At 43.6% G+C, this 26,927-nt stretch overlaps 1 protein-coding gene across 2 annotated transcripts; it reads right to left on the bottom strand.

Annotated features, from left to right (window-relative positions):
- Positions 1-86: 86 nt before the first annotated feature.
- Positions 87-26,927, bottom strand: Adpgk (ADP dependent glucokinase). 2 transcript variants are annotated; one of them, XM_031343975.1, is made up of 7 exons: positions 26,639-26,927; positions 19,375-19,600; positions 13,567-13,629; positions 6,106-6,226; positions 3,133-3,329; positions 2,500-2,598; positions 87-1,588 (listed from the first exon to the last, which is right to left on the bottom strand). In XM_031343975.1, exons 1-7 carry the CDS (start codon positions 26,869-26,871, stop codon positions 1,037-1,039), a joined length of 1,491 nt encoding a protein of 496 aa, XP_031199835.1. In that variant the 5' UTR covers positions 26,872-26,927; the 3' UTR covers positions 87-1,036. The 2 variants fall into 2 exon arrangements, with proteins under 2 accessions (XP_031199835.1, XP_031199836.1); XM_031343976.1 differs by having other exon boundaries at positions 87-1,585.

Below are 26,927 nucleotides of genomic sequence, written 5' to 3'. Positions count from 1 at the left end.
GGCAGGGACCAAAAAACAAATGCCTCAGCAGCCAAGTGACATGCAAGTGGGAGTGGGGTTGAGAACAAAATCGACTAGACTTAGGATCCTAGAAATGTAAATTGTTTTAATATTTTTAAAAGCACACAGAAATCTTGATTTATTAAAAAATAAATATACAACACGACACATTTATTCATGATCATGGGGCTCTTAAGAGGTCAAACTCTTTAATGGATGTGTCAAAACAAAAACACAAAACACATGATGTGTTCTATAAAGAAGCACTTTCCAGTTATAAAACACATCTCTTCAAGGCTCAGAAGGAACGAGTACCAGTCTTCTGCTGCAGAAAGCACTTCCAGGGCTCAGCACTGAGGCCGAGAACAAGCCATGGGCCCTTTTCTCAGCCAGCCCCAGAAAGGCAGGAAGGCATGGTGCATCCAAGCAAGTGAGAATGATTAGGTGGCTCAAGGCTCTCCCAAGAATTTCCAGTCTGAGGCCATAAAGCACAGGACGGTTTTGTCCTTTCCTGTGGCCCTGACCTCTGTCTGAGAGCAGGAGGATGAGAAGGGACGCACATCAAATATTGTCACTGTAACACTGAATGGACAAGCTGATTCTGCCAGGAGCATAAGCTGTCATGACTGCCTTTGCCAGGCTCCATGAGTGGTCAGGCTTGTGGGGAGGGACTGCCTTCTCTAGTGGACAAAGAGAAAAGTTCTTTCTGTGGCTGGATGAGCTCTCCAGAGTCATGGTACATCAACTGGGGATTCAGAGAGAGGTTTTAACCTTTGTAGCACAACATAAAAAAACAAAACTCCAGTCTAATTAGTCATAGTAGACAGCTAGGTTTCAATAATACCTGAAGTGTCGTTATGTTGCCAATAGGCTGGAATGCATCTGTACAGTTTAATCTGCTGTGATTTCTTTGGCTGTCTTCCAATTACATCTAGGAACTGTTCTGACACCCACAAGCCTATTTCCCAAGCTATGTTCTTCCTGGAATTCTTAAGATGGGTGGCTTTCATTCCTTACACAACTGTCTACAGTTTTCCTAATCAGGGTGTACTTCTGAATAGAAGAGGCCTTCAGCAGAAATGGCATCACCAAGGCCTACAGTTCGAATGGGGTCTTTACACACCAACACGGGTGTGAAATGGAAAGTTATTCCCTCCCTGTGCCACTCTACCACTGGCTTGTTTGGGTTTAATACAATCCTGGAGCCGGATTCCAAATGGGATGTCATAAACTCCTGAGGTGCTCTTAGAGATACTCGGTTGGTGTCTATGGTTTCTGTGGCACAGGCTTGTGTCCCAGCTACACGAGCTCCTGCAGCTACAGCTGCGAGCTGGTTGGCCCAGTGTCCGTCCACAGTTGCCAGAATGTGGTAGACCAGCGTGTGGAAGTGGATCCTGGTGAGATCCGAGGATCTGTTTTCACTCCTTCCATGTTCTTTCAAGATCCAGAAGAGGATATCACTGACCATGCCCACATCAGGAACACCATCCCAGGAGGAGAGAGAAGCATGGGGTCCAGATGCTGACTGGCTGAGAAACAGCAGCTCCTGTTCATTCAGCCCAAGAGAAGCCACTGCGGGAAAGACCTGCTAACAGAAACAATGACAGGTCTCTTTTTCATGGACACAACTCAGCTCCTTGAGCATTAGGACACAGCTAATGACTACAGGTAGGGCAGGAGTCTCTGAAACTAGTTTCAGGTATTAAATCTCTAACTATCTCCACTTGGGAAACTGCAGAGATGCTCAACACTCTCCAGACCTAGTCTTGTTATGTGGCTGTAAAAGGGCAGAAGATGATATACTGTGGAGGCTCTTCCCTGTGCCTTTTGCCTCTGCACACAGACCAGATACTCTTACCAGAGGGTTCAAGGGTGTCAGCAGGGATCTTGCCTTATACACACCCATGTTTTCTTACCCAGGCACAAAACAGCACTGGAGCTTCCCATGAAACTGAGATTCCTGCGGGCGGGCACTCTCACCCCACATCTTTACACTGTCTGGGTACAGGTACATGTATCACCTGAGCTCATAAAGCTAATGAGTAGTGGAGCTGACATGCCAACCAGGTGGGAAAAGCCTGTGTTTAGGCCTGGGTCACTGGGACTTATCCAAATCCTCCCTAAAGGGAGGTGATACAGGAAGCTTAGCACTAGGAAGTCATGCTCACCCAACATTTGTGTTTAATTGAAAGCAGCTGAGTTAGGCTCTCAGTTTTTGTCTCTGAAATTTGAAAACAAAAACAATACTCTTCACTTTAACATCCTCATTCCAAAGGAAAAAAAAGTTATACTGCCACAGTCCTAACCCAGTAGAAGACATCATCCTTTATAGTCCTGGATCCATTATGGCTCCCCTGAACTCAGATCTGAGTGACATATCACCCACATGTCAGTTAGTGGGCCTGTCAAGAGCCCAAACACCTGGGCTTATAGGAGAAAACTACTTCTTTTTGAGGCCCCTAAGACCAGAGGCAGCCTGTGAATGGCCCATATGGTTACCTGATGCACAATACTGCTCATGAGCTCCCTGTTGGTCATACTGGCCAGCTCTAAGTGAACTGGAATACCAGTGGGGATGTCAGAAATGGAGGTCACAACCTATAAGGAGGAAGACAGCAGTGTCATTAGGGAGAAGTCAGGCAGGAGGAAGCAAGCAGCCCAGATGTATTCAAAACACCCTCTGCATCCTCATGAATTAGAAGCAGTGTAGGTCCCCACCTCTGTGGCTGATAACTGCTTGTCCCAATAGAAAAACTCACTCTGTAGGGAGCTACCAGAGTTGTAGAGTCAGAGGACACAGAACTGTCCCTGTATGTTCATGTTGTCTCCTATTCCTGGGACCTAAATTGAGCAGTTGGCTCAATGTATACAGACCTGCAGGAAGCACGGTGTAGCTGGTGTGAAGTGAGATGGTACAGAAAACACAAAACATAGCTACAAACCCTGCAGCTTGCAGCCACGCTCAGTTAAGCACAGGACACAGAAACTCAGGCAAGATGACCTCAGTTGCCCTACTGCTGCTACCATGATGAAGCAGAGCCTAAGACTAGGCAGCATCAGCTAGAGGCTCAGTGGCAGGAACCTGAAGGAAAACACCAGCTGAGACCTGTAAGTCTGTAGCAGAGCTATTACCTCCAAGAGCCTCTTCCTCTGGAGCTCCTTGCTTTGTCCCTCCATCATGTGCAATCCAGAAAGGACCACCAGGTCAGGCTGGAACTCCTCCAGGCTAGACACAAACACCTCCAGCATATTCATGGCCCCGTTGGAGAGGTCGTGAGAGAAGATGAACCGGTTGGCATGGGGAGCTTTAAACGGGCCCCACTCCTCCCCTAGAAAAGCCCAGTCAACACAATAGAAGAAAAGGAAGAGGCTTTCAGTCTCCCAACTGCAGGGAACTTGCAGGAGCCTCACAGGAGCTTTGGCTCTGAGCAGGCTGGTCTGTGGCCAAGCAGACCCCTACAGTGGTGCAAGGTCAACAGGCTGCTGCATCCAGGGCAGGACTGCAGTTGATAAAAAACAAATCCTAAACCCAACTCTAATAAAGAAACAGAAACATAGGTCAAGCCTTGTGGTTTTTTTTTTTTTTTTTTTTTTTTTTTTTTTTGGTTTCTCTGTATAGCCCTGGCTGTCCTGGAACTCACTCTGTAGACCAGGCTGGCCTCAAACTCAGAAATCCACCTACCTCTGCCTCCCAAATGCTGGGATTAAAGACATGCTCCACCACTGCCCAGTGAGCCTTGTGTCTTTTAAGGTCATTAGCTCCCCTTAAGTTCCAAGAAAGCCCTGCCTGCTGTCTGCTGAACTCAAGCATGAGTACAGAGCACATGACTGCCCCATACCAGCACACCCAACAGACAGCCCAGGCTGCCCTCCCAAGAGCCACACCTTGCGTACTTTTCAGAGTGGGAAGCTAAATAGGCTGAACACCTGAGGCTAGGTGACTGCGTCTCTTCTTGGTGTCCCTGGAGATTTCTGTGCCTGTGGATCTAAGACTATTAAGCTGTTCCAATCATTTCTATGCAGAATTGCCTTGGAGTAGTGACTGTTCCCTGACAAAGTGCTATTTCCTCCCTAAATTTGTCTTTCTCCTACTCCACTCCCATGAAGGTATCACTACTTCCTTGGCAGAGCCACTAATGTGCCCTACTGTAGCACCTGGCACAGATCCTGTGAGGTAGGCACTGAGCTGAGGGCAGGCCTGTGCTTCCCTCATCACATCCCACTACTTCACGATGCATCTGCCACAAAGCCACAGGAATGAATGAGCAAACAACAAGGGAATAAGAAAACAGACAGATGACCTAAATGACTATGAGGACAAACCACCCAGCACCTCTGCAATCAAGGCTGCACAATGGTGAAAACATACTCTCCATCCACAGTGCTAAGAAGCACTGCCCAGCTTGGGGGGGGGAGGGGGAGAACCACATGGATCTCAAGGGAACGGCAGGTGAAAGTAAACAAGACAAGAGAGTAGAGAATTGCAGTTTCCACAAGACATAGGACTGATGGAGCAGCCTGAGAGTATGGAGCTCAGCCTGTAATAATAGCTAATTGCCTTTCCTCACAAAACTCTGTATTAAATTCTTCTCTCAATTTATTAATTTATATCTCAATTTATATCTCAGTGAAACCTCTGTAGTGACTCACTTGATTCCCAGAACAAAGCTGAGAGTGAGCTTTTCTAGGGTGCTCTGGTGAGAGAGAAGAAAACGAAAAGTTGATGGATGTTCTTGGAATTTACTAATCTAAGCTTCAGAGAAGCCAGGAACTGCTTCAGTTGAAGTTGCCCCGAGGGCTACTGCCATCAGACTATCTCTTCCTGGAGCCTGTTGGCAATGCAGCTTCACATGAGGTTTACAAAGGGAAAAAAAAACTAGGCATCCAAAAGTGAAACTTATCAAGCCAAGGACAGAAACTGTTCTCCAGAAAGCTGAATGGGCTCCCTACCACAACAGAGTCAGAGCTCTGACACAGTTCCCTCTCAACTCCCAAGTCACCAAGAGAAATTAACTACAAAGCATGCAGGAGGTCTGGGTGCCTACAGAAGGGGCAGGAACAAGCCCCAAAAACACACCCCAGCTAATCAGAACTTCCAGGCAGAGCGGTCCTACAGCAGCTCACAAGCCTTAAACCCACTCCCAGGTTCCTATTTAAGAAAACTGAACTCAACAACTCAAAGCTTGTATATTATTAAATGTCCATTCTTACTAAAACATTCTGCTTCTAATTTTAGATCTGCCCTCCATCATGTTTCTCGTATGTATGAGAGAGAACCTGGAAACAACTGATCCCTCTGCATTCTTAGAGACGGGCACTTTTCAAGAAGCTTATATTGTACCTCACATAACATTTAATTACTCTAGATGAGGGTCACTGCCTGACTTGGAAGTGATTCACTAAAGAGCAAAAGTACTGCCGAAAGGACACCCACTGCTGTATGGATGCCCAGTCCTTTAACACAAATGATGTGTTGATTCAGAAACTAAAGAGTTCTTGAGCACAGGAAGAGATATAAGCAGGAAACACAGATATTAAAGATTTGTCCAGGAATCAGACCTCCATTCTTGTAACATAAAATCCACTGGGATAGGTTACTTTGTAAGAGGAACAAACATACATAATGTTACATTTCAACTCCAAGAAAAAAGCAAGTGCTCCTAAGAAAGCTTCCAGAGGCCTGCCATCAATCTCAAGCAGCCTGGAAGGGCTGGGCCTGAATAGTCCCAGGCAGAATTCAGGAAAGCTGAGCAAACACTTGCTGCCCTTCTTAGCTCTTGGTAATAAAGGAAAACTTTATTATGACATTTTCACTTTGACTGTGACAGATCCCTCCTGCAGCCTCCTTCCCTAGGCTCATACCAGTGCTTTCTACAGACAGAAGCACTGCCTTCAATGCTGTTACTCTATTACCCTACATGGAGACAGTGGCTACTGTCAGCTCCTTAGACCAGTGGGCTGGAAAATCTTTGGTATGGGAACCCAAACAGGAGCCTGCTAATTGACAAGGACTCCTGGAACAGCCACACCATGCACTGCAGACCTCTACCCATCCTCCCACCAGGACTCAGCAACTCCTCCCACTCACATCCTCATCTTCCTTACCTGCCAGGTACTCTAAAATAAGGTGGAACTCATCCTCTTCCTGCAGTGATTCTGGTGGAACAAACACATTATCATCAAGAAGTTCATGGAGTTTTGGGCCAACTGGACCACAAAGAAGAACCTAGAGATAATAAGTAACAGTCAGTCTCCCAGGAGATCAGTTTCGAACCCATAGAATCCAGACAGTAACCAGCAAGGTGTGTTTGAGCCAAAATCTATTCACTTTAGCAAGCTATCAGAATCCAATTGACTCTTCTCTTGATTTGGAGGTTTGTAGCACAGGACCTCTTCAGCACCAGGGCATAGGTCTTTAAGAGTATGACCACAATGTACCTGGTTTTATGGAATGACAAAGTCCTAGTTGTTCAGTATCTATGCAATTTCTGTGGCCCACACTCAGTTACAGAGTGAATGTGTCTCCCTCAAGTTTAGACACTGAAGGCCTAACCCTGGTGTAATGCTGTTGGAACTGAGTCTTTATGAGGACAATGATTAAATAAGGTCTTAGATGATGGAGCAAAGTTAGCCACCTTTAAGTCAACAAAAGGGCCCTTAACATCTCCATTAAACTTTCATTTTGGACCTTCAAGCCTCCAAAACTTTGAAGAAGTAATTTTTTTGTTTTAGCACTGTTTATAGTATTTTATTACATGACAGCCAAGGCAGACACACAAACACACATAGAGATACACACACTATTATCAGGGGTGGGATGGGCATGTTTCTTTTCCTGAGGTGGTAGGCTAGCTATATAGTCCAGGTGGGCCTCAAACTCACCCTTTGTGTGCCTCAGCCTCCTGGGAGGCTGAGATGGCAAGAATGCATACTGTGTGAAGTTTCTACATAGTCTTTAAAAAAAACAAAAACAAAACTTGTATTTTGTGTGGGCAAAAAGACATGGGAGTGTCTGCTCAAAGCTGCCAAATAAAACTATTTGTTTGGAATCTTTACAGTATAGGAAAAGAGGACCACTTCTTCTCACCAGGTGTCAATGGCTAGTGAATTAATCTGTGAGGCTGCACCTCACTATGCTAAACTGTTATATGACCACATAGCCTTTCAAATTTAGGGTGCACACTCTGCAACTTTTCTAAAGCCTTTATCTCCAGCCTGAAGCTGGGCCTCCTCCTGGCTGTTATCTAGAAGCCCTTTTCTATCCTGCTGAAGCACAGTGCAGTGAAGTTTCCATCACACCCCTTGTTTAAGTCAGGGTTTTCTTTTGTTTTGTTTCCTTCTTTTTCTTTCTTTTTTTTCTTTTTTCGAGCCAGGGTTTCTCTGTGTAGCCCTGGCTGTCCTGGAACTTACTCTGTAGACCAGGCTGGCCTCGAACTCAGAAATCCTCCTGTCTCTGCCTCCCAAGTGCTGGGATTAAAGGCATGTGCCACCATTGCCAGACTTAGTCAGGGTTTCTATTCCTGTACAAAATGTCATGACCAAGAAGCAAGTTGGAGAGGAAAGGGTTTATTCAGCTTACACTTTACTGTTCATCACCAAAGGAAGTCAGGATTGGAACTCAGGTCAAAAAGCAGGAGCTGATGCAGAGGCCGTGGAAGGATGTTCCTTACTGGTTTGCTCAGCCTGCTCTCTTATAGAACCCAAGACTACCAGGTAAGGAATGGCACCACCCACAATGGGCCCTCCCCCCTTGATCACCACAGCTTGATCTTATGGAGGTACTTCTTCAACTGAAGCACCTTTCTCTGTGATAACTCCAGCCTGTGTCAAGCTGACACACAAAATCAGCCAGTACACCCCTCAAGATCAAACTAACAGACTCAAAACATAAAGGAGCACTTTGAAAAAAATCCCTAGAAATCACTACCTTTGGTTCAGACTGACACACCCAACTCAGACACCTCAGAGCCATCTTCATTGGCAGATGAGCACTCTATTTCTATGTTGTTTTGTACAGAGATGCTTTAGCTTAGTAAAAACATGCCTCCCTTTCTGCTTCCACTATGATATGATGTCTCCTGTCAGGTCTGAAAACTCTTGGTCCTGCCACTTTATTGCCTTCCCTAATTCCTGCCTAGAGTTTCATGTCTGAGATAGTGAGAACCACATGCCTAAAACAACAAAAAATAGGCCAAATATAGGAAATGTCAATTTCAAAGCACTTGGACATTAGACAGAGTACAGTGATCCATATTAAGCACAAATGAACCTGTTGAGCCCTACAAATACATCTTACCACAAAAGAACTTCCAGATGTTCAAAATCTGGAAAAATTTATGACTCTCTAGGAGACCTGCATCAAAGGAAATGTTATTAATAAAAGGAAGTCCTTCAGGGGGAACAGCAATAAGAGGAGGTAGAAACATGGATTGAGAACATGAGCAAAGAGCAATGAAAATGGGAACTCTAAAGATGTAGCTGCTTAAAAGGTAAAGATTAAGGAAAGATGCAAACAGCACAGTGGGAGATTTATAACACCTGTAAAACAGGTGAGGCAGTAACAAGACTTCCACAATTTGTCCCCTGATCTCCATAAGTATCCATGTGCATGCTGTGGCACACGCACAGACACACAAACACAAAATTAATATATAAAAATATATAAACTGGGCATGGTAGTGCATACCTTTAATCCCAACATTCCAGAGGCACTTGAATCTGAGTTCAAGACCAGCCTGGTCTACATAATGAGTTCTAGGCCAGCCCAGGCTACACAGTGAGATTCTATTCCCAAACAAAGTATATTTTACATTAACAAAATGTGGGAAAAAAAGTTTTAAAGGAGGCAATTATTAAAATCTAGTATATTTAAAGTCCTTTGGCAGTTGGTCTACAGAATGTAGTATTAAGGGAAGGGGGTTTCAACATTTTAAAGTTCTTATAGGACATATGTTGAAGAATGGGTGTGCACTTTAAGATGTAGTCACTCTGAGAGAACAGAGACCTCAAAGGCTCCTGCTGAGACTGATGAACACTGAGGGCTCAGCAGAAAAAGCAATCCCAGCCCTTGCTCCTATAGCTGAGAAAAGTTATGGTCTTACCTGTACCTGATTTCTAGGCTAAACTAAGTCACCCAGTCTGAAGATTCCTGCGACAGCCCCCAAATGCTGAGAGTTAGTCAGAAATCCCCATTTCTGAGAGATCTAAAGGCTCTTCCAGTCCCCTGCATACCCCATCATGAGATGCAAAATCTCTCCTAATGTTGCTGCTCTCGACTTCCAGCCCATCTCCTGTAAAGGTCTTCTGAGTGTGGGCTTGTCAGTTCCTTCCCAAGAATCTGTCATTCTATTCTTACTATTTCTAACCCATGGTTGTAATAAAATGTGAAATGCTGTTTTCCAGAGATACACTGTCATTGTTCTCTTGAATTCTCAGCAGCTGTGATCAACTATGCAAATATTGTACCCATTAAAGGCCTTCATTAGGGAAAAGAGATTCATTAGGCCCCAAACTCACAAGGTTCTGTTCTCCCCATCTCCAAGAGGCAGTTAATACTCACTAGGAGAAGGATGGTGTGTGTGTGTGTGTGTGTGTGTGTGTGTGTGTGTATGTGTGTGTCTGTGTATGTGTATGTATGTGTGTTTCCTTGGTGGTGCATCAGCTCCATGTTCCTACAATTAATGCCTCTCCCACACTCTTAAAAGCAACATTAATTAAACTCATTGGTTCTTCAGGCTAGATTTAACTGGATTCCTTGCTTTGGTCTGCTGGTGGTGTCCTATTTGCTGTGAACAGGCATTTGTTTGTCTCCCTATTTATCACACAACTGTGATAAACTAACGATAGTCAATGTAAGGCTGGAGAAGTGATAGGATAGTTAGGGCACTGGGTGTTCCTCCAGAAGACCTGGGTCCAATTCTCATCACCTACGTGGCAGCTATCAACCATCTGCAACTCCAGTTTCAGGAGAAATGATATCCCCTTCTCACTTCCATGGGCACTGCACATATGTGATATATAGACATACATGCAAGCAAACATCCATACACATTAAAAAAAAGTTCAATATAAACCTTAAAGAAACTGCTGAAATATCAAAACTAAAAATCTTACCTAGCAAGTCAAAGAAGGTAAAATTAAGTAGAACAAATAAAGCAAGAAGATTAAAAAGTAGAGCAAACAGAAGCAAATGGCAAGATGTCATTTAAATCTAACTCAATATGCAATAGCATTAAATGCAGACAACCTAAATACCTCACTGTCTTGGTTATTATTTTATTGCTGTGAGGAGACACCATGCATGGCCAAAGCAACTCTATTATGAAGTATTTAACTGGGGGCTTATAGTTTTAGAGTTAGTTGTTGTTCTTATTCTCCTCCTCCACAGTGCTAGAGAGCAGTTAGCTGAGAGTTTTACATCCTGATTGGAAGGCAGCAGGCAGAGAGAGACTTTAAAACCTCAAAGCCCACTGCTAGTGACATACCTCCTCCAACAAGGCCACTATTGTTCCTCCAAGGCCACAACTCCTAGTCCTTTCCCAAACAGTTCCATTCCCTGGTGTGTAAGCATTTGTACTCATGAACCAATGGGGCCATTTCATTCAAACCACCATACCCACCTAAAGGCAGAGATTATGAAACTGGATAAAAAAGCAAGTCCCACTACAAAAACCATATTAAATATGAATATGCAAATAGATATAAATACAAGGATAGAAAAGGATACATACCACATTAATACACTGACTGGGCAAAGGCTGGGGAACAGCTAGAGGTGACTGGCAGTTTTAAGAATTGAGCATCAATACCAGAGTTAATAGTAGATGTTATTCAAAGCTGATTGAAGAGGAAATAGACCAAGACAGGGCGTGGATAGATCTACTTGTTCCTAAAATCTTAGACACAGACAGAGCAGCCCAGAAAAGAACACCTTACAGTTCTTTGCATTCTTCTAATGGCCAATCACCAAAGGACCATGTATATATAAAAAAGAAACCTGGCTGGGCGGTGGTGGCGCACGCCTTTAATCCCAGCACTTGGGAGGCAGAGGCAGGTGGATTTCTGAGTTCGAAGCCAGCCTGGTCTACAGAGTGAGTTCCAGGATAGCCAGGGCCACACAGAGAAACCCTGCCTTGAAAAACCAAAAAAAAAGAAAAGAAAAGAAAAGAAACCTGGCTTACCCAACAGTAGCAATAAGTAGCAAGATGGAGAAAGAGATTTATCCTGCTGGGCTAGTCACCAAGAATGCCAACAGAATGGGACAAAAATAGAAATTAGTAAAAGAATGACTTGTAGAAAACTCTCAAGTATTTAGGAATCAACTAATACACCTCTACTAAAGGGTACATCTTAAGAAATCAAAGAGATAACACAAAGTTCCAAACATAGTAATAACAACAACTTTCCCATATTGAAAACCCAAGCCTCAGGACATGGTGAATTCTATAAATATTTAGGGCGGTATAATAAATACCAAAATTTATATAAATTCTTTTTAAAAACTTGAAATGAGATAGGCAAATGGCACAGCAGTTAGAGTACTTGTTGTCAAGCCTAATGGTCTAATTTGATCCCCAGAACCCACATGTTAGATTCCAACTCTGAGGACTTGCTCTCTGACCTCCAGAAGTGAATCATGGCGTGAGGCGCATGTACATGCCCCCACCTATGGAATAAAAACCAACATCAAAAAACCAAACCAAACCAGACATGCAATATGCAAGGAGGAGGAAATATATCTCAATTAATTCTACTACACAATGCCATTATCACATTCATAGCAAAATAAGACATTGTAAGAAAAACATAAACCACTATGTCCCCCACAGAAACTGATATAAACATTTTAAACAAAATTTCAGTAAATGGAACCTAACTTCCAAAAAAGCAATGCATCATAAACACATAGTTTATCTCAGGGATGCAAAGTTGGTTTACATTAGAAAATGAGGCTGGTGGTGTAGGTTAGTAATAGTGTACTTCTCTAGTATGCACATGGCCCAATAACATTTTTTTAAAAAAAGGAAGCCAGACATGGTAGTGCATGCCTTTAATCCCAACACTTAGAAGGTAGAAGCACTAGATATCTCTGAGTTCAAGCCTGGGCTACAGAGTAAATACCAGGACAGCCAGAGATACAGAGAAACCTTGTTACAAAAATAAATGAATGATTTTTTTAAAAGGAGGATCAGTGTTTAAGAAAGGACAAACCAACATTTTTTTTTTAAAGAGATGTGCTGGAGAGATGGCTTAGTGGCTAAGATCTCTGGTTGCACATGTGCATATGATACACACACACACACACACACACACACACACACACACACACACACGGAGGGAGGGAGGGAGGGAGGGAAGGAAGAAGAGAGAGAGAGAGACAGAGACAGAGAGAGGCAGATAGAGAGAGAGACTAACTTTTTTTGGTGCTAAAAGATCACATCTATAGCTTTGCATATGGTGGGTAAGCACCACATCGCTGAGCTAGATCTCTAGTCCTCACAAATGTCTTTTTAAAAGGTACTTCTCTCTTCTGCCACCTGACTTGACTTTCACTTCACTAACTTGGCCTTTACTATTTACTAGACTTCCCGGGTCTACTTCTAACAAAGTACAGTTCTAAAGCTAGACTTAGTTGGGTTCAAGTCATAGGTCTAGGTAACACTAGGTAACATAACCTTGAGCTGTTGGGCTTCTGTGCACCTAACAATTCTATATCCAAGGGGGATAATAAAAGGAGGACTCCCCTTGCAGGCACTATGAGGATTAGATGAATGTCTGTCTGTCTGTCTGTCTGTCTGTCTGTCTGCCTGTGTGCAGCACTCCAAACAGTGCCTGGCTGTATAAGAACTATGTATGTGTTAGCTCTTATCACCACCTTTGTAGACTCTAGTTCTTAATCTTGGTAGTTGTTGGGAAATAGTCCATATGGGCAAATTAAACTGAACTCCTGAGAGAACAGTATGGGTAGTCACTCCAAAGTATAGTGTTTCACTTGTAGCTCTGCTTAGGTGGAATCTAAGTTCCAGTCTGTATTAGTGTGAATGTCTCTATGTCTTCATATTCTTACTGTAAAAGGCAAAGACAGTCCCATTGATAGCCTTCAGGACTGCTGAAGAATCAATCTACACATGGTAAATACCCAAACAGCATTAGTTACTACTATCATTCACTAACAACACTGCTTTCTAAACAGATGCCCAGGTGACTCACAGACTGAATTAAGGAACCAAGACCCACTCTTTTGTTTTTGTTTTCTTTTTTCTTTTTCTTTTTTTGAGACAGTGTTTCTCTGTGTAGTCCTGGCTGTCCTAGAACTCACTCTGTAGCAAGACCTACTCTTGCTCTTAACATTAAGAAAACAAAAGTTGAGCCCAGCAGTGGTGGCACATGCCTTTAGTCCCAGCACTTGGGAGGCAGAGGCAGAGGCAGAGGTGGATTTCTGAGTTCGAGGCCAGCCTGGTCTACAGAGTGAGTTCCAGGATAGCCAAGGCTATTCAGAAAAACTGTCTCGAACTCCACCCCCCCAAAAAAAAAAGAAAGATGTTTTAATTTGAAAATGAGACTTACCTTTAAGTCTGTGTTTGCGGCAAACCTCTGTCCAATTAAAGCAGCATTTCCTCCTACATAGTGCTGTAAGACAGTTCAAGGTTATCAGCATTCGAACAAGTGTACACCCCAAGTTTAATCATTTCTTAGGTTAAAAATATAGCCCATTTCTACCCCAAATTTTTTTACTTTTGTTTGAGATTTATTTTTACTTTATGAGTATTATGCCCATGTATTTATCTGTGCATCACATGTTTGCAGTACTTGAGGAAGCCAGGGAGGGCACTGGATCCCCTAAACTGTGAGCCTCCATATGCTGCCGGGAACTAAACCCTGGTCCTCTGAAAGAGCTGTCAGTGCTCTTAATTGCTGAGCCATCTGAAGCCCCCCACTAACATATTTTGACTTTTTTTTTTCCTGGCTTTTTGAGACAGAGTTTCATGTAGCTAAGACTAGCCTTAAGCTCACTATGTAGCTGAGGACAACCCTGAACTTATGATCCTCCTGTCTCCACTTCCCATGGGCAGAGATCACAGGTGTCTACCACCAGGTTAGCTTCATCAAAATGTTCTGAGGTGGCCTGACAACATGCCACCAGACAGAAGAACTGGAAAGGCTGAGTGAGCTTAGAACTGAGAACAGGAGTAGAGCCATTCCCTGCCTATCTCTACCTGCTCTGCAACCACTACCACCCACTGAGGATGGCAATCAGTCATCTGGCATAAAATCCTACAGTTCTCTATGCTAAAGAAGTATCTAGATAGACCACAGCATTCAGCCAATTAGCTTCCCTTCTTGGCATTCCTTCCAGCAAAATGTATTTAATTCCTGGCTCATCCTGAGGTGTATGCAAGCATTCACATCCGCCATCAAATAAAGCAGTCTGAACAAGCAAGGACTGATTCTTCGTCATAGGGGTTGGGAGAGGGTGTGGCTTCAGGCCTTTGCAAAGAGCCTCGCCTAAATCTCTTGGAGAAAGCCTTCTCTCTTCTGGCCCCTCCATATTTTGGGAACTCATTTGGAATCAAACTGGGTTCCACCCCCAGCCTGGGCTCTGCCTTCTCCTTTCTGTCTGGTAAGTGGGCACATTTAGGGACATTTAGGTGTTGCCAACTCCCATTGGTAGGCCAGCAGGTGGGTACACAGGAGACCAGGAACCGCAGCCATCATCCCAGACTGCTGTTTCCCACCTCCAGAAAACACAGACTGAGGACCCACCATTACGGACTTCATTCGGCCTCCCCTGAGTGGCAACACTCAGAGCTTTCCAGCAGTGAGGCAGACATACAGCCTGGCAAAATAGAAACAAAGCCAGGCTTGGTGGCCCTTTAATCCAAGCACTCAGAAAGCAGATTCAGGCTTATCTATTTGAATTCAAGGTTAGCCTGTTCTACAAAGCAAGCTCCAGGACAGCCAGGGCTACATAAAGACCTCATCTCAGAGCAAAACAAAGAACAAAAACAGACAAGGGATAATAAGGAAAGGTGGAGAGAATAAATATGAAAATTAGTATAGTTGTTTGAATTAGATAAATTTTGCCCCTGAGCTTCCAGGTAGCTAAAGCAGACAACAGAAAACACAAAAAGTATGACTCGACCACATTATGATTCCTTAAAGGAGCATAACTAGGTCATTCTCCTTAACACCATTCAATACATGAACATATTCTTTTCAAAGTGCTGGGGTTTGAGCTTGAGGGCCCGGGAATGCTAGGCAAATACTTTTAGCTGTATCCTCAGTCCTAAAATGCAACTTGGTGTTGTTTGTTTAATTTGTTTGTTTATTCCTCTGCCTATTGACTGCTGTGATTAGGAGCATGCATCACCATTCTGGGCTTTAAAGTGTAACTTCTTTTTGTGGGGGTTTGGAAGTAGAGAAGTGGTTGACATGGTCTTTTGCTATGTGGCTTAGGTTGGCTTTAAATTCATAGCAGGGCTGGAGAGATGGCTCAGTGGTTAAGAGCTCTAACTGTTCTTCCACAGGTCCTAAGTTCAATTCTCAGCAACCACATGGTGGGTCACAACCATCTCTAATGGGGCTCAATGCCCTCTTCTGGTGTGCCTGAAGACAGTGACAGTGTGCTACATATATTAAAAAAACAAAACATAAAAACTAACTAGCTAACTAAATAAATAAACTCATACCAATCCTTCTGCATTACACCCCAAATTGCTGAGATTACAGGCACAAATCAACATGCCTAGTCGATTATAGTAATCATAATCAACTTATAACTTTTAAAAAATGTATTTTTATTCAACTCAATATCCATAATACAGGTAACCTTTATTTTGCTTGATTCCAATAAATTCCAGCTATGAGCATTTAATTAAATGATACCAGTTTCTCCAACAATCCAGGTTAATTTCAGCTTCTATGGTAAGTATAAATAATTGCATAAAGTACAAACTTTGCCTTTAGACTCTTCAGTTTACAAATTACCTTATCAATAAAAGATGTGCATTATCCATAATGAATCTCACCATCTTTATATTCTGTACCTCTGTTACTCACGTCAGGAATAGACAGCAAAGCTTGTTGCTATGCTGCCTCTGTTTCCCACTGCCAAACCCATGTGAGATTTACAACAAGGAATGATCTGATGGAGGAAATGCCAACAAAGAGGGCCATGTAATAAAGGGCAAAAAGTGACTGTGTGAAAGGGACACAGGTGAGACTAGCAGCAACATCACTGAGGGAGGGCTGACAATGACACTGTTCATGAGATGTAAGAGGGTGTTCAGAGCCTCTCTTGCTTTCAGCCCACGATTTCTCTTCCACCCACACTCTGCCATGTCCAAGTGAGCCTTCTCCTTGGTCCCTGGGCCTTTGACTAGGACACCCTCCTCTTTTATATTAGGTATGGCTCTGAATCCTTTCCAACAATGTACAATATTGTCCCAACTCCCTTTCCCCATTGACATCTTAGCCTCCAAAATGGTCTTCCCTACGCAGGATTACCATCTCTTCCCATCTAACCTGAACTGCCTCTAACAGCTCCATCTCTTGGGTGATAAACATCTAGGGCACAACTAGCTCCTCAGGGCAGTGATCACTTTGTTCTTAGGATGTGCCTAAGTAAATGTTTGTTGCTATGTTTTGAGAAAGGATGAAAGCAACACACTGATGAATCAGGAAACACCCTGGTAGTAAATGCTCAAAGATAAAGACCTTCATATGGGGCAACTACTGCTCTCCCCACGCTGCAGCTCTCATCTAGAAGGCAGACAATTCCACCTGGTATTCCATGTTGCTAAGCATGGATCTGGGTGCCTTGGAAACCCAAGCAACAGCCAGTGCACTTGCTGCTCTATTCTGAAGGTTAAAAAGCCTGAGAAGTTCCCCTGAGCAACACTCCACCTTTCTGCCCTTAACCCACACAAAGACTAAACAACTCACTTTATTCTAGATGCTGGCTGCCACTCTCATCTCTGGGTCAATCAATCTCTTGTTTGGGCAGGACAGGGTTAGCTTTCTTCATAAAAATTTACAACTTTCTGTGATATGTAGCTTAAATTTGGCCTACATGTCAGATTTACTGTTTTCCTTAACTAGAATGGATAGAAGATTTTACTAAGAACTGTGGGGGAAATGTTAGGATATGTATAAAACAGACACTGAGTTTTCACAGGATGGTTTATCTGTTGGTTATCAGGCAACCAGCCTTACAAATGACAGTAATCTGAAACAGTACCAAACAGGCATCAGAAGAAAGTAAGCAAGATATTTTCACAATGTTTAGAAAAAATTTTGACCACCAAAAAAAGCAAAATTAAGTTTCTATAGGATTCTCCCTACCTTTATCAAAGCAGAAGACACATAAAGCAAACTAAGTTAAATACCAGGATTGTAATAATAGACTTACTATACCACAACTAAGGTCCTCTCCTAGGAGGGAGTCTTGCTGCTGAGCTTAGCTGTCAGGATGACAAATTACTGTCCCCTTTAGAAACTTGACTGGCTAATATTTGGCTCATTTCTAATATTCAAGCTGGCCATTCCAAAGGACAAAAGAGATTTAAATCTCAAAAGTCATCAAAGTAAAAGTGGTCACCAAGGTTTGCCTGTGACTGGTACTAATTAAAAATGTGTTAACAACTTCCGTAACTTGTAGGAGGTTAGTCTGGTGCTGCTATGTATTCAAATGCTAAATATTGGCCCTCAAGACCGGGTTGCTCCATGCCCCTAGATCCTCACATGTACGAAATATGCTGTGTAGCCTTGCACCCTAAGTAAACTGGTCAATAAAAGGCTAAAGTCTGTGTGATTGGGCAGTAGACAGAAGTAGGTGGATTTCAGTTACCTGGCTCGGGGTTCCAGGTAAAGAAAGGAGACGAAGAGAGAGGAATCGGTCAAGACAGGAGAGGGACCATGAGCATGTGGCCAGGAGAAACAGCAAGTAACAAGGGACGCATGGCTAGGGTGTAAGTTGAATAGCTCCAAACCTATTCAGTCTAGGCTCACAGCTTGTTAATAAGTACCTGGTTTGTGTGTCTTTTATATGGGCTAGTGAGAATTTTTAATTCCTTTTACACTAGCTAGAACTACAGGCTCTAATTTATGTAAGACCTTTCTTTTGAATAAAAGGAAGGTCCTACTTAAGGAAGAGGAATTACCTGGGGCCTAACAGTGCTGAGATGAGAGAAATCAGAACCAGACCTCATCCTCAGGATTGAGGATATGCATGCTGGTGAGACGGGAGAAGCTAAGGTTATGTCTCCAACTCCAGTACTGACTTTTCTACCACATGTTGTGGGTCTACCATGCAGGATCCAGGATTTTGTTTATAAAAACAGGTGAGCTAGGGACCACTAAAGTTCCCGTCTCTAGTATGTTCTACCCTATAAACAAGTAGTTCTCAAAACAAGGTCTTCAATCCAATAGTGTTAAACCAAGAAACTTGCTAGGAAGGTAAACTCTAGGATTCTACAGACTGAACAGGAACTTAGAGCAGCAACAGAATTTCTTTAGCAGTTCCCCATTGCCTCCCTGCCTTCCCAAAAGAACTACCAATCTAGGCAGCAGATATCAAACATGGTGATTTTGCTACCCTCCTCTTCCCCAAAGGAAACACAGGAGTGTCTGAGATATTATGTGGCCATCACAAGTGGGGAGCAGGGCCTTGCACTCACTCAGTGGCCCAAAGCAAAAGACTGCTAACAATTCTATAACACACAGGACAGCCTTACTTATGGAGCATTAGCCACTCTAAAAAGTCAGTAGCCTTTACCCTCTTGAAACACCCCAATCAGGACAAACAGAACAGATGTGGAGACACTCCCAGCCCCCTTTCTCACAGGGATTTAGATCTAGATCTCTGTGGCTTTACCTTTTTTCTCCAACTTAGATAGGATTCAGCCATATTACGATTACTGCAAACAGCCTGCCTGGCATGTTGGCGAAGCAGAGGCAGATAGATCTCTGTGAGCTCAAGGCTAGCCTGGTCTACAAGTTCTAGGGCAGCCAGGGCTATTTCACAGAAAAATGGTCTCAAAAAAACCAAACCAAACCAAACAAATACTGTTAATATATACTTAAACCGAAAACAGACATGCTTCCAATCTTTAGCCTGGTAACAAAAAAAGGGGGGGATTATTGGAGGGCTATTGGGTGACCCAGAACCGAAATCTGAGTAAAAACAGTAAAATTAATGACATGCCCAACACAAAATTTTACAGAAAAGACAAAGCCCACAGAATTGGATCACTATCTCATTGTACATGGGAAGAGAAAGCTACTTCCAAGCACCCTGTAAAACGGCTCCTCCCACCCACTTACCCACTGAACTCCTAACATAGCTTATGTTCATCACTGGTGAGTGGGACAGACCTGGGCTCCTGGGAACTCAGACGCAGCCTGGGCAATGTCATGAAAGGTCTCTTTATCACTGAAGAAGCGCTCAGCAGCAGCTCCCTTCTCCATGAAGTGGATGAAGGCTTCTTCCAGATCACTTCTTGAGTGTAGAACAGCATGATCTTTTCCACTCCCAGGACTGAGGCCAAGGGCCTGCAGGAGCTTCACGCCAGAGATTACCACATCCACACAGGCATTGACTCTGGAAGTATAGAAAAGATAAAGGAAGCTGAACTACACGGGCAGCAACTCTGACTTTAGCTATAGAGACCAGCTTGGAAGAACTGCACTCACACAGTAAATAGCTGGCGTAGGTTTGACACCAGAGCAACAAAGCAAACGTCATATAGCTAAAGGATAATCTTATCTGGAACTCTTTTCAAGAGTCTGGCAAACTTTTCTTGCCAGTTACAAACTCAGAACAACAATATCATAGTAACAAAAATGAATTTATGAAAAGAAGCTGGAGTTATGTAGTTTGGATGCAAGTCACTTTAATTTCTGAATCTCAGTTTCCTTGTCTATAAAATGGCAACGATACAAGTTAACATAGAGTATTGGGCGGTGGTGGCGCACGCCTTTAATCCCGGCACTTGGGAGGCAGAGGCAAGTGGATTTCTGAGTTCAAGGCCAGCCTGGTCTACAGAGTGAGTTCCAGGACAGCCAGGGCTACACAGAGAAACCCTGACTTGAAAAAAAAACAAAAAACAAACAAACAAAAAAGACTCAGTAAATTAATGTATGTTTTAAGGTACAAAATTAAGTTCTTGTCAAAAGACACTTTCCCTCCAAAGACAAGAAAGGACATTGGTCAGAATGAACTAACCATTAAACACTCTGAGCTGAACCTGCATCTTGAAACTGAGTGTGGCTTTGAAGATTTGGGCACGCCCATGGCCTTTTATCAGCTTGGCCTTGTATCAGCTTGGCCTTGTATCAGCTTGGTACTTGACAGGTGCTCATAGAACTAGTCTGTGCACTTCAAAGGGCTGGTGAGAAGCTAGTATACCATCACCTGCTTGATTGTATGAAACTATAAAGCCTCATCAACTTAGCAAGACTTTGTTTCAGAATAAAAAAACAAAACAAAACAAAACAAAACCCACCAGATGTGTTGGCTCATGCCTGTAATTCCAGGACCCTCATCAACACACACACACTCACATCCCTAAAACTTAGAGAAAAAATGTTAGTGCCATCTACTTATGGGCAGATACCAGACTAATTCTCCATGTGTACTTGTCACATCCTGTTATCAGTGAAAGACTCTTCCTCTGAACCTAACAGCAACATTCAACATCAACAGGCACACTGCTCAAGCTTCACTGTGGAGAGGAAACGGAAGGAAAGAACTAACAAAGTAGAGTACAAATTATGCTAACTAGACAGGAGAGCAGAACTTCAAAATTTATAAATGGTTGTGTAATATAATATGGAGAAGACACACATGAACAATCGGAACAAACAGATACCAAAGGAGGGGGTCGGAGAAGGCACTGGAAGCCCCTAGCTTCCTGGTCTACTTGCAGAGACTTGGATGGAAGCGGAGTTCTTCCCCCTAACCTGAAGCACCTCAAAGATGAGAACACTTTCTCATCACTTACCCCCATTGCACCCTCTGCAAAATATTCCCTAAGGTTCCTTCTAGCGTTAACATTCTTTCTTCCTCACGTATCACAAGAACTAAATGTAATTACAAGATATCCAGCTGAAGAGACTCAAGGGCTGGGGAAGCTATGCCCTGGATGGTGTCTCTTTCTGAGACGCTGAAGATGGGAAGACATCTTCTGATGAGGAACATAAAGTTAGAAAACAAATCGAGATCAGTAATTAGTACCTAGTCATCATGGCTGAGAAAAGCTACAGTAGAGATTAACATTGGAGCATCTCAATTCAAAGCTAGATTCATCTGATACTAAATTCCAGGCCGGGGGCACAGAAAGCAAAGCTGGGGGTGAAAGAACTTTGTCTTAGGACACAACACGTATGGTGATCTACAGGGAAGAGTTCGGAGGAAGTGGGCAAAGCTCAGGGCAAACAGACTCAGAGTGAATGTGAGGACTTCCTTTTATCCTATAAGCAAGAGGTACCAGGCTCCAATCAGAGGCAGGGAGGAGTTACACTCCTAGAAAGTCAAGGTGTGCTCCACTTAAGCACTGACATCTCAAAACATGACAGCCCGGTCCTAACTCCAGCCTCATTCTCAGAAGCCATTTCATCTGAAATCCCACAAGAACATGCAGTCCCATCCACTCAAGTCTAGCTTAATTATGGTAACACTGGAGGCTGAACATGCAGAAGTTGGAAAGACCAGTCTTGCAGTGATGTACTTCCAACACCCATGGCTGGGTGACCACAGGGAACCCATACTTCTGAGACACTTAATCATCTGTGGTGCTGGTAATATGTGGAACCACCTGTTTTATAAAGTTGCTCCTTTGGCCGGACAGCGGTGACGTACGCCTTTAAACCGAGCATTTGGGAGGCAGAGGCAGGTGGATTTCTGAGTTCGAGGCCAGCCTGGTCTACAGAGTGAGTTCCAGGACAGCCAGGGCTACATAGAGAAACACTGTCTCAAAAACAAACAAACAAACAAAAAAAACCAAAATAAAGTTGCTCCTCCTTGCCTGGAGGCCTGCTTCCCCTAACTCTTGTCTGCCCTCCAGTGCCGCTGCCAATGGTTTTGGTTCTTCCCCCCTTTACCGGAGTCCTACAATGTCCTCTTTACCAGGGTCATGGGATCCAGACACAGGCTGCCTTACTGATTACACTCAATTTTGTGTTTTGAGTGAGAAATGAATTAGTGTGTCAAACTATAATCCACCTCCACTCCCACTCCAAAATTAAATTCTGGTACATTTGTTCTCCCTACTCCATGCCTTTACACTTCAAAAGGTGCTGAGCAGTCAGAACAGGTTAAAATGGCTGCTCAAAAACCTGCTTTTTCATTCCTATCACATACTCTCAACCAGAAACTTAGAGGCATTTGCCTGTTGATAAACCTTTACAGCTCTTCTCCATTACTAACTCTGAATCAAAAGATCTTCAAAGATTCCCTCTTAGCAATCTGATTCTCAATATCTTGCTAATGTAGTCCAGGGTGGCCCTAATCGTACAATCTTCCTGTGAAGAGAGAATATAATGTGTATAACAAGGATGCATCCCTTGTCAGTAGAAAAGCCTATGGCCTATAGGGAAGGATAGAATAGAAGGTAGGACATCTGGTAGGGAGAAAGGGCTTTGAGGATGGAGCCAGGTTTGGAGGATTTGTCAAGGATCATGGAGAACAGAATTGTTAAAGCTGAAGAGAGGTATTCAGCTTCGTGGCAGAACTTAGATTAGAAGAGGATATTAATTTATAAGCTAGTTGAAGAATAAACCAAAGCTTATGGATAAATATATTTTGAATCTCAGAGTCATTATTCTGGGAGCTTGGGATCAGGAGGAAAACCACACATATTTACATTCCTGCCTCAGCTCCCATAGCTGGAATTACAGGAGTGCATCACCATACCTGACTCTGCATCATTTCTTTACCATGGACTCTTGCCAAATGTAAACTTCCCCATATTCAGTTCTTCAGTAGATTTATCTGGTCCCTTGACCTGAAGAAACCTTTTTGTTCCCTCTAGTTCTATCATACAAGTTAACCATGGAATATATTTTCTATGATGATCTCAACAAGATGTCCTATCTACATGGTCTTCTTGTCATGTAATTTTGATATTCCTTCCACCAAGGAGTGATCCATGTGCCCTCTCATTAAAACCTGGTAAACTAGACTGGGAAATCTGATCCTATAGTTAAATCATGAAACATAAGGCAAATGTCTGCTCCTCTTTGGACACTCTCCTAGCCTAGTCTCTCTGCTGTGAGACACTGAACAGCTAGAAGACACCTCCTGTAGGTGGAAAACCTCAGTGGAAGTTCTAGCCTTGACCAATCTTAATGATACATCTAGTCCTAGCCACCATCCTACTGTATACAACTTCAAACTACAACTGCTCAGTTGAATTCAATCATAACTTAGACTAATAAAGATCATGAAATACAGCTGTTTTAGCCGGGCAGTGGTGGCGCACGCCTTTAATCTCAGCACTTGGGAGGCAGAGGCAGGCAGATTTCTGAGTTCGAGGCCAGCCTGGTCTACAGAGTGAGTTCCAGGACAGCCAGAGCTACACAGAGAAACCCTGTCTCGAAAAAAAAAAAAATGCAGCTGTTTTGAGTTACTAAGTTTTGAGGTGATTTATTACTACATAATAGAAAATGGAACATCATCTTCTTGGAGCTTTTTCTACTGCCCCATCCTGGGAGGAATGAGTAATTCTTGCTCTTGGTATCTGAACAGACAGCACTTTTCACCACTGTTATGGACAATTTATCTCCCCTACCTCACTTCAGATTCTTGTATGGAAATCCTGTGGTGGTTTGAATGACAATGCTCCCCATTGGTTCATATACTTGAATGTTTTGTCCCCAGTTTGTGGAATGTTTGTGAAGGGTTAGGCCCTGTTGGAAGTTCATCACTGGGGGTGGGCTTTGAAGTTTCAAAAGCACATGCCCTTTCCAGTTAGCTACTTTCCTCCTGCTTTTGAATAACGATATAAACTCTGGGCTACTGCTCCAGTATCATGCCTGCCTACCTGCTGCCATGTTCCCTGTCATGATGGTCATGGGCTCATCCTCCAAAACTGTAAGCCCCCAACAAACTCTTTCTTCTACAAGTTGCTTTAGCAAGTAACTTGTAACTTGCTAAACAAGTACAGTTTTGTTATGGCAACAGAAAAGTAACTAAGACAAACTCCAATCCCCAGTGTGATCATATTTGGATTTAGGGTCTTTCAGGAAGCAATTAAGGTTAAATAGGTGGCAGGGGTGGTCCCTAATCCAACAGGAATGGTGTCTATATAAGAGGAAGAGACATCACTCTGGACAACTATACAGTAAAAGGCATGTGAGAACACAAGAACCTGATTAGCTGCAAGGTAGGAAGAAAGGCATCCCCAGAAATCAGCTTCCTTAGAAGCCACTCTGGCACCTTGATTTGGGGCTATCAGTCTCCAGTCACCAGGAAGTTTATGTTGTTTTAAGCAACTAGTATGAGTTATTCTGTTCTAGCAGCCCAAGTTGCTTCCAACAAATGCAGCACAGACCTGGCTTCTTCTATACATACACCCTCAGAGCCCAGTACACACCTGACATAGCTCAAAGAAAGATGATCGAAAACCTGATAATGCCATGCCTTTAGTCCCAGCACTAGGGAGGCAGAAGCAGCTGTATCTCTGAGTTTGAGACCAACCTGGTCTACAGAGTAAGTTCCAGGAGAGCCTGGACTACACAGAGAAGCCCTGTCTTGAAGACAAATAAGTAAATAAAAATAATTTAAAAATAAAACTAAAAAGACAAAAGAAAGAAAAAGAAACAAACAAATCAGATAACGAGGACTGGAGATGTCTCAGCAGTTATGAACAGGGACTGCTATTCCAGAGGACATAGTTCATTTCCTAGCACCACTTTGGGAAACTCACAACCACATGTAACTCGGCTCCAGGGACCCAACACTCACTAGCTTCCAAGAGGACCCGGACTCACATGAACACACCCACTCCCACACAAATAAAGTTTAAACAATTTAAATCTTAAAATAAGACTCTGGAGCCGGGCGGTGGTGGCGCACGCCTTTAATCCCAGCACTTGGGAGGCAGAGGCAGGCGGATCTCTGAGTTCGAGGCCAGCCTGGTCTACAGAGTGAGTTCCAGGACAGCCAGGGCTAAACAGAGAAACCCTGTCTCAAAAAATATAAAAAAAAAAAAAAAAAAAAAAAAAAAAAAAAAAAAAAAAAAAAAATAAGACTCTGATAATGAAGGCTGGAGAAATGGTTCGGTGGTTAAGAGCAGGTCCTCTTGAAGAGGACCCAGGTTTGAGTCATAGTACTCCTGTAGCAGCTCAAAACTGTCCATAATTCCAGTTCCAGGGGATGGGAGGGTCTCTACAGGCACTGCATGGAAAAAAACACCCATACACGAGGAGGAGGAAGAGGAGGAGGAGGGAGAGGAAGAGAAGGAAGAAGAGGAGGAGGAAGAAGAAGAAGATGAGGAGGAGAAAGAAGAGGAGAAAGAGAAGGAGAATCTGATACTGAGGTGGGCAAAGAAATTGAACTTTTAAAGAGGTAAGAAATACACAGTACAAAAACTGTTTGGATATAAGCTAACATGATTATTTCATTGATTCAGGTCAACTCTGCTTTACTCCACCTAGCCACAACATCCAAACAAAAGAGGAAAGTATCTGACAGGCTTGTTTTTACACAGGCCTCTTGTGCATGTAACACCAGCATAGGAGGCAGGTGCAGGCAGATCTAAGCTTGAGGCCATTCTTGATCTATTTATGTTCCAGACTAGCCAAGGAGGCTTGAGTTCAAAAAGGAACAACAGCAGCAACAACATAAAAAAACAAAACAAAACAAAACAACAACAAAAAAAAAACCAACAACCAATCAACACCAATCTAAAGAAAAACATACCAAAAAACTTGCTGATGCATAGCGTCCTTGACATGATGACAAGAAAATCAAGCCTAACTGGAAGAGGGACTGAGGTTAGTGTAAAAAAAAAAATTACATTTCTGTGAGTTTCACAAAGGAGACACTGTAATTTGATAGAACCTTAAAAATATGGACCATCACTTAGTATGGGGAAGAAAGTAGTTTCCAGAAGGGCATGCTAAACGTGAAAGGCGCAGAGATCTGATAATGAAACCTTAACAACAACAAAAAAAGTGTTGAATTTGAAAATGAGCAGTTTTAGTAGAGTGGTCTTCAGACTGGATGACGTCAATAAATAAAGTCAACAGTTAGAGACAATAAACATTCAGCTTTAAGTACATTAGGAAGAGTGCTAGAAAAACAGGGAAGCCCAAGAATCGTGGCCACCTGAGAACAGTTGGGGGAAAAGGGCTGAAAGACAGGACAACAGAGTAACCTCAAAAAATACAAGTGACAGGTTGAGTTGGATTTCTAAGAGGCTATGAGAGGTGCTTTCACACAGACAAGAGAAGAACAGGGCCAGCGGGAGGAAATATGCTGACTATCCCTGCAGCGATGACGAAAAAGGCTCGTCTCACACGTCCGACACCTTCGCCAAGAGGGCAACCCGGACACCACCGAGTCCCGGGCGCACCCCGGAGCGCGCGCACTTCCCGGGGAGGCCCAGAGCCGCAGGCAGGCCCCGCAGGCACTCACCCCACAGCCACGCGGCGCCAGCGCCGGGCAGGCTGCACGATGAGGGCGTCCCAAGCGGCTGCCAGCCGGCCCTCGGGGGACAGAGGTCCTGGGGGCACTGGCGCGGGCCCCAGCCTCAGCGAGCTCCAGAGAGAGCGCAGCGCTGTGCCCGGCAGCTCCGGCTCCAGCAGGAACACGCAGCCCACGGCCAGCGCCAGGAAGCCGGCGCACGCAGAGCCGCGCCACAACGCCATGTGGACACACCGCCGCACTAGTGGAGACAGGAGCCTTTCTCGGCTCGCGCCGACTC

Source organism: Mastomys coucha, unplaced genomic scaffold (genome assembly GCF_008632895.1).
Source record: "Mastomys coucha isolate ucsf_1 unplaced genomic scaffold, UCSF_Mcou_1 pScaffold23, whole genome shotgun sequence".
Classification (NCBI taxonomy): Eukaryota; Metazoa; Chordata; class Mammalia; order Rodentia; family Muridae; genus Mastomys; species Mastomys coucha.
The sequence above is the reverse complement of the archived record's forward strand: the minus strand, read 5'-3'. Positions and strand labels throughout refer to the sequence as shown.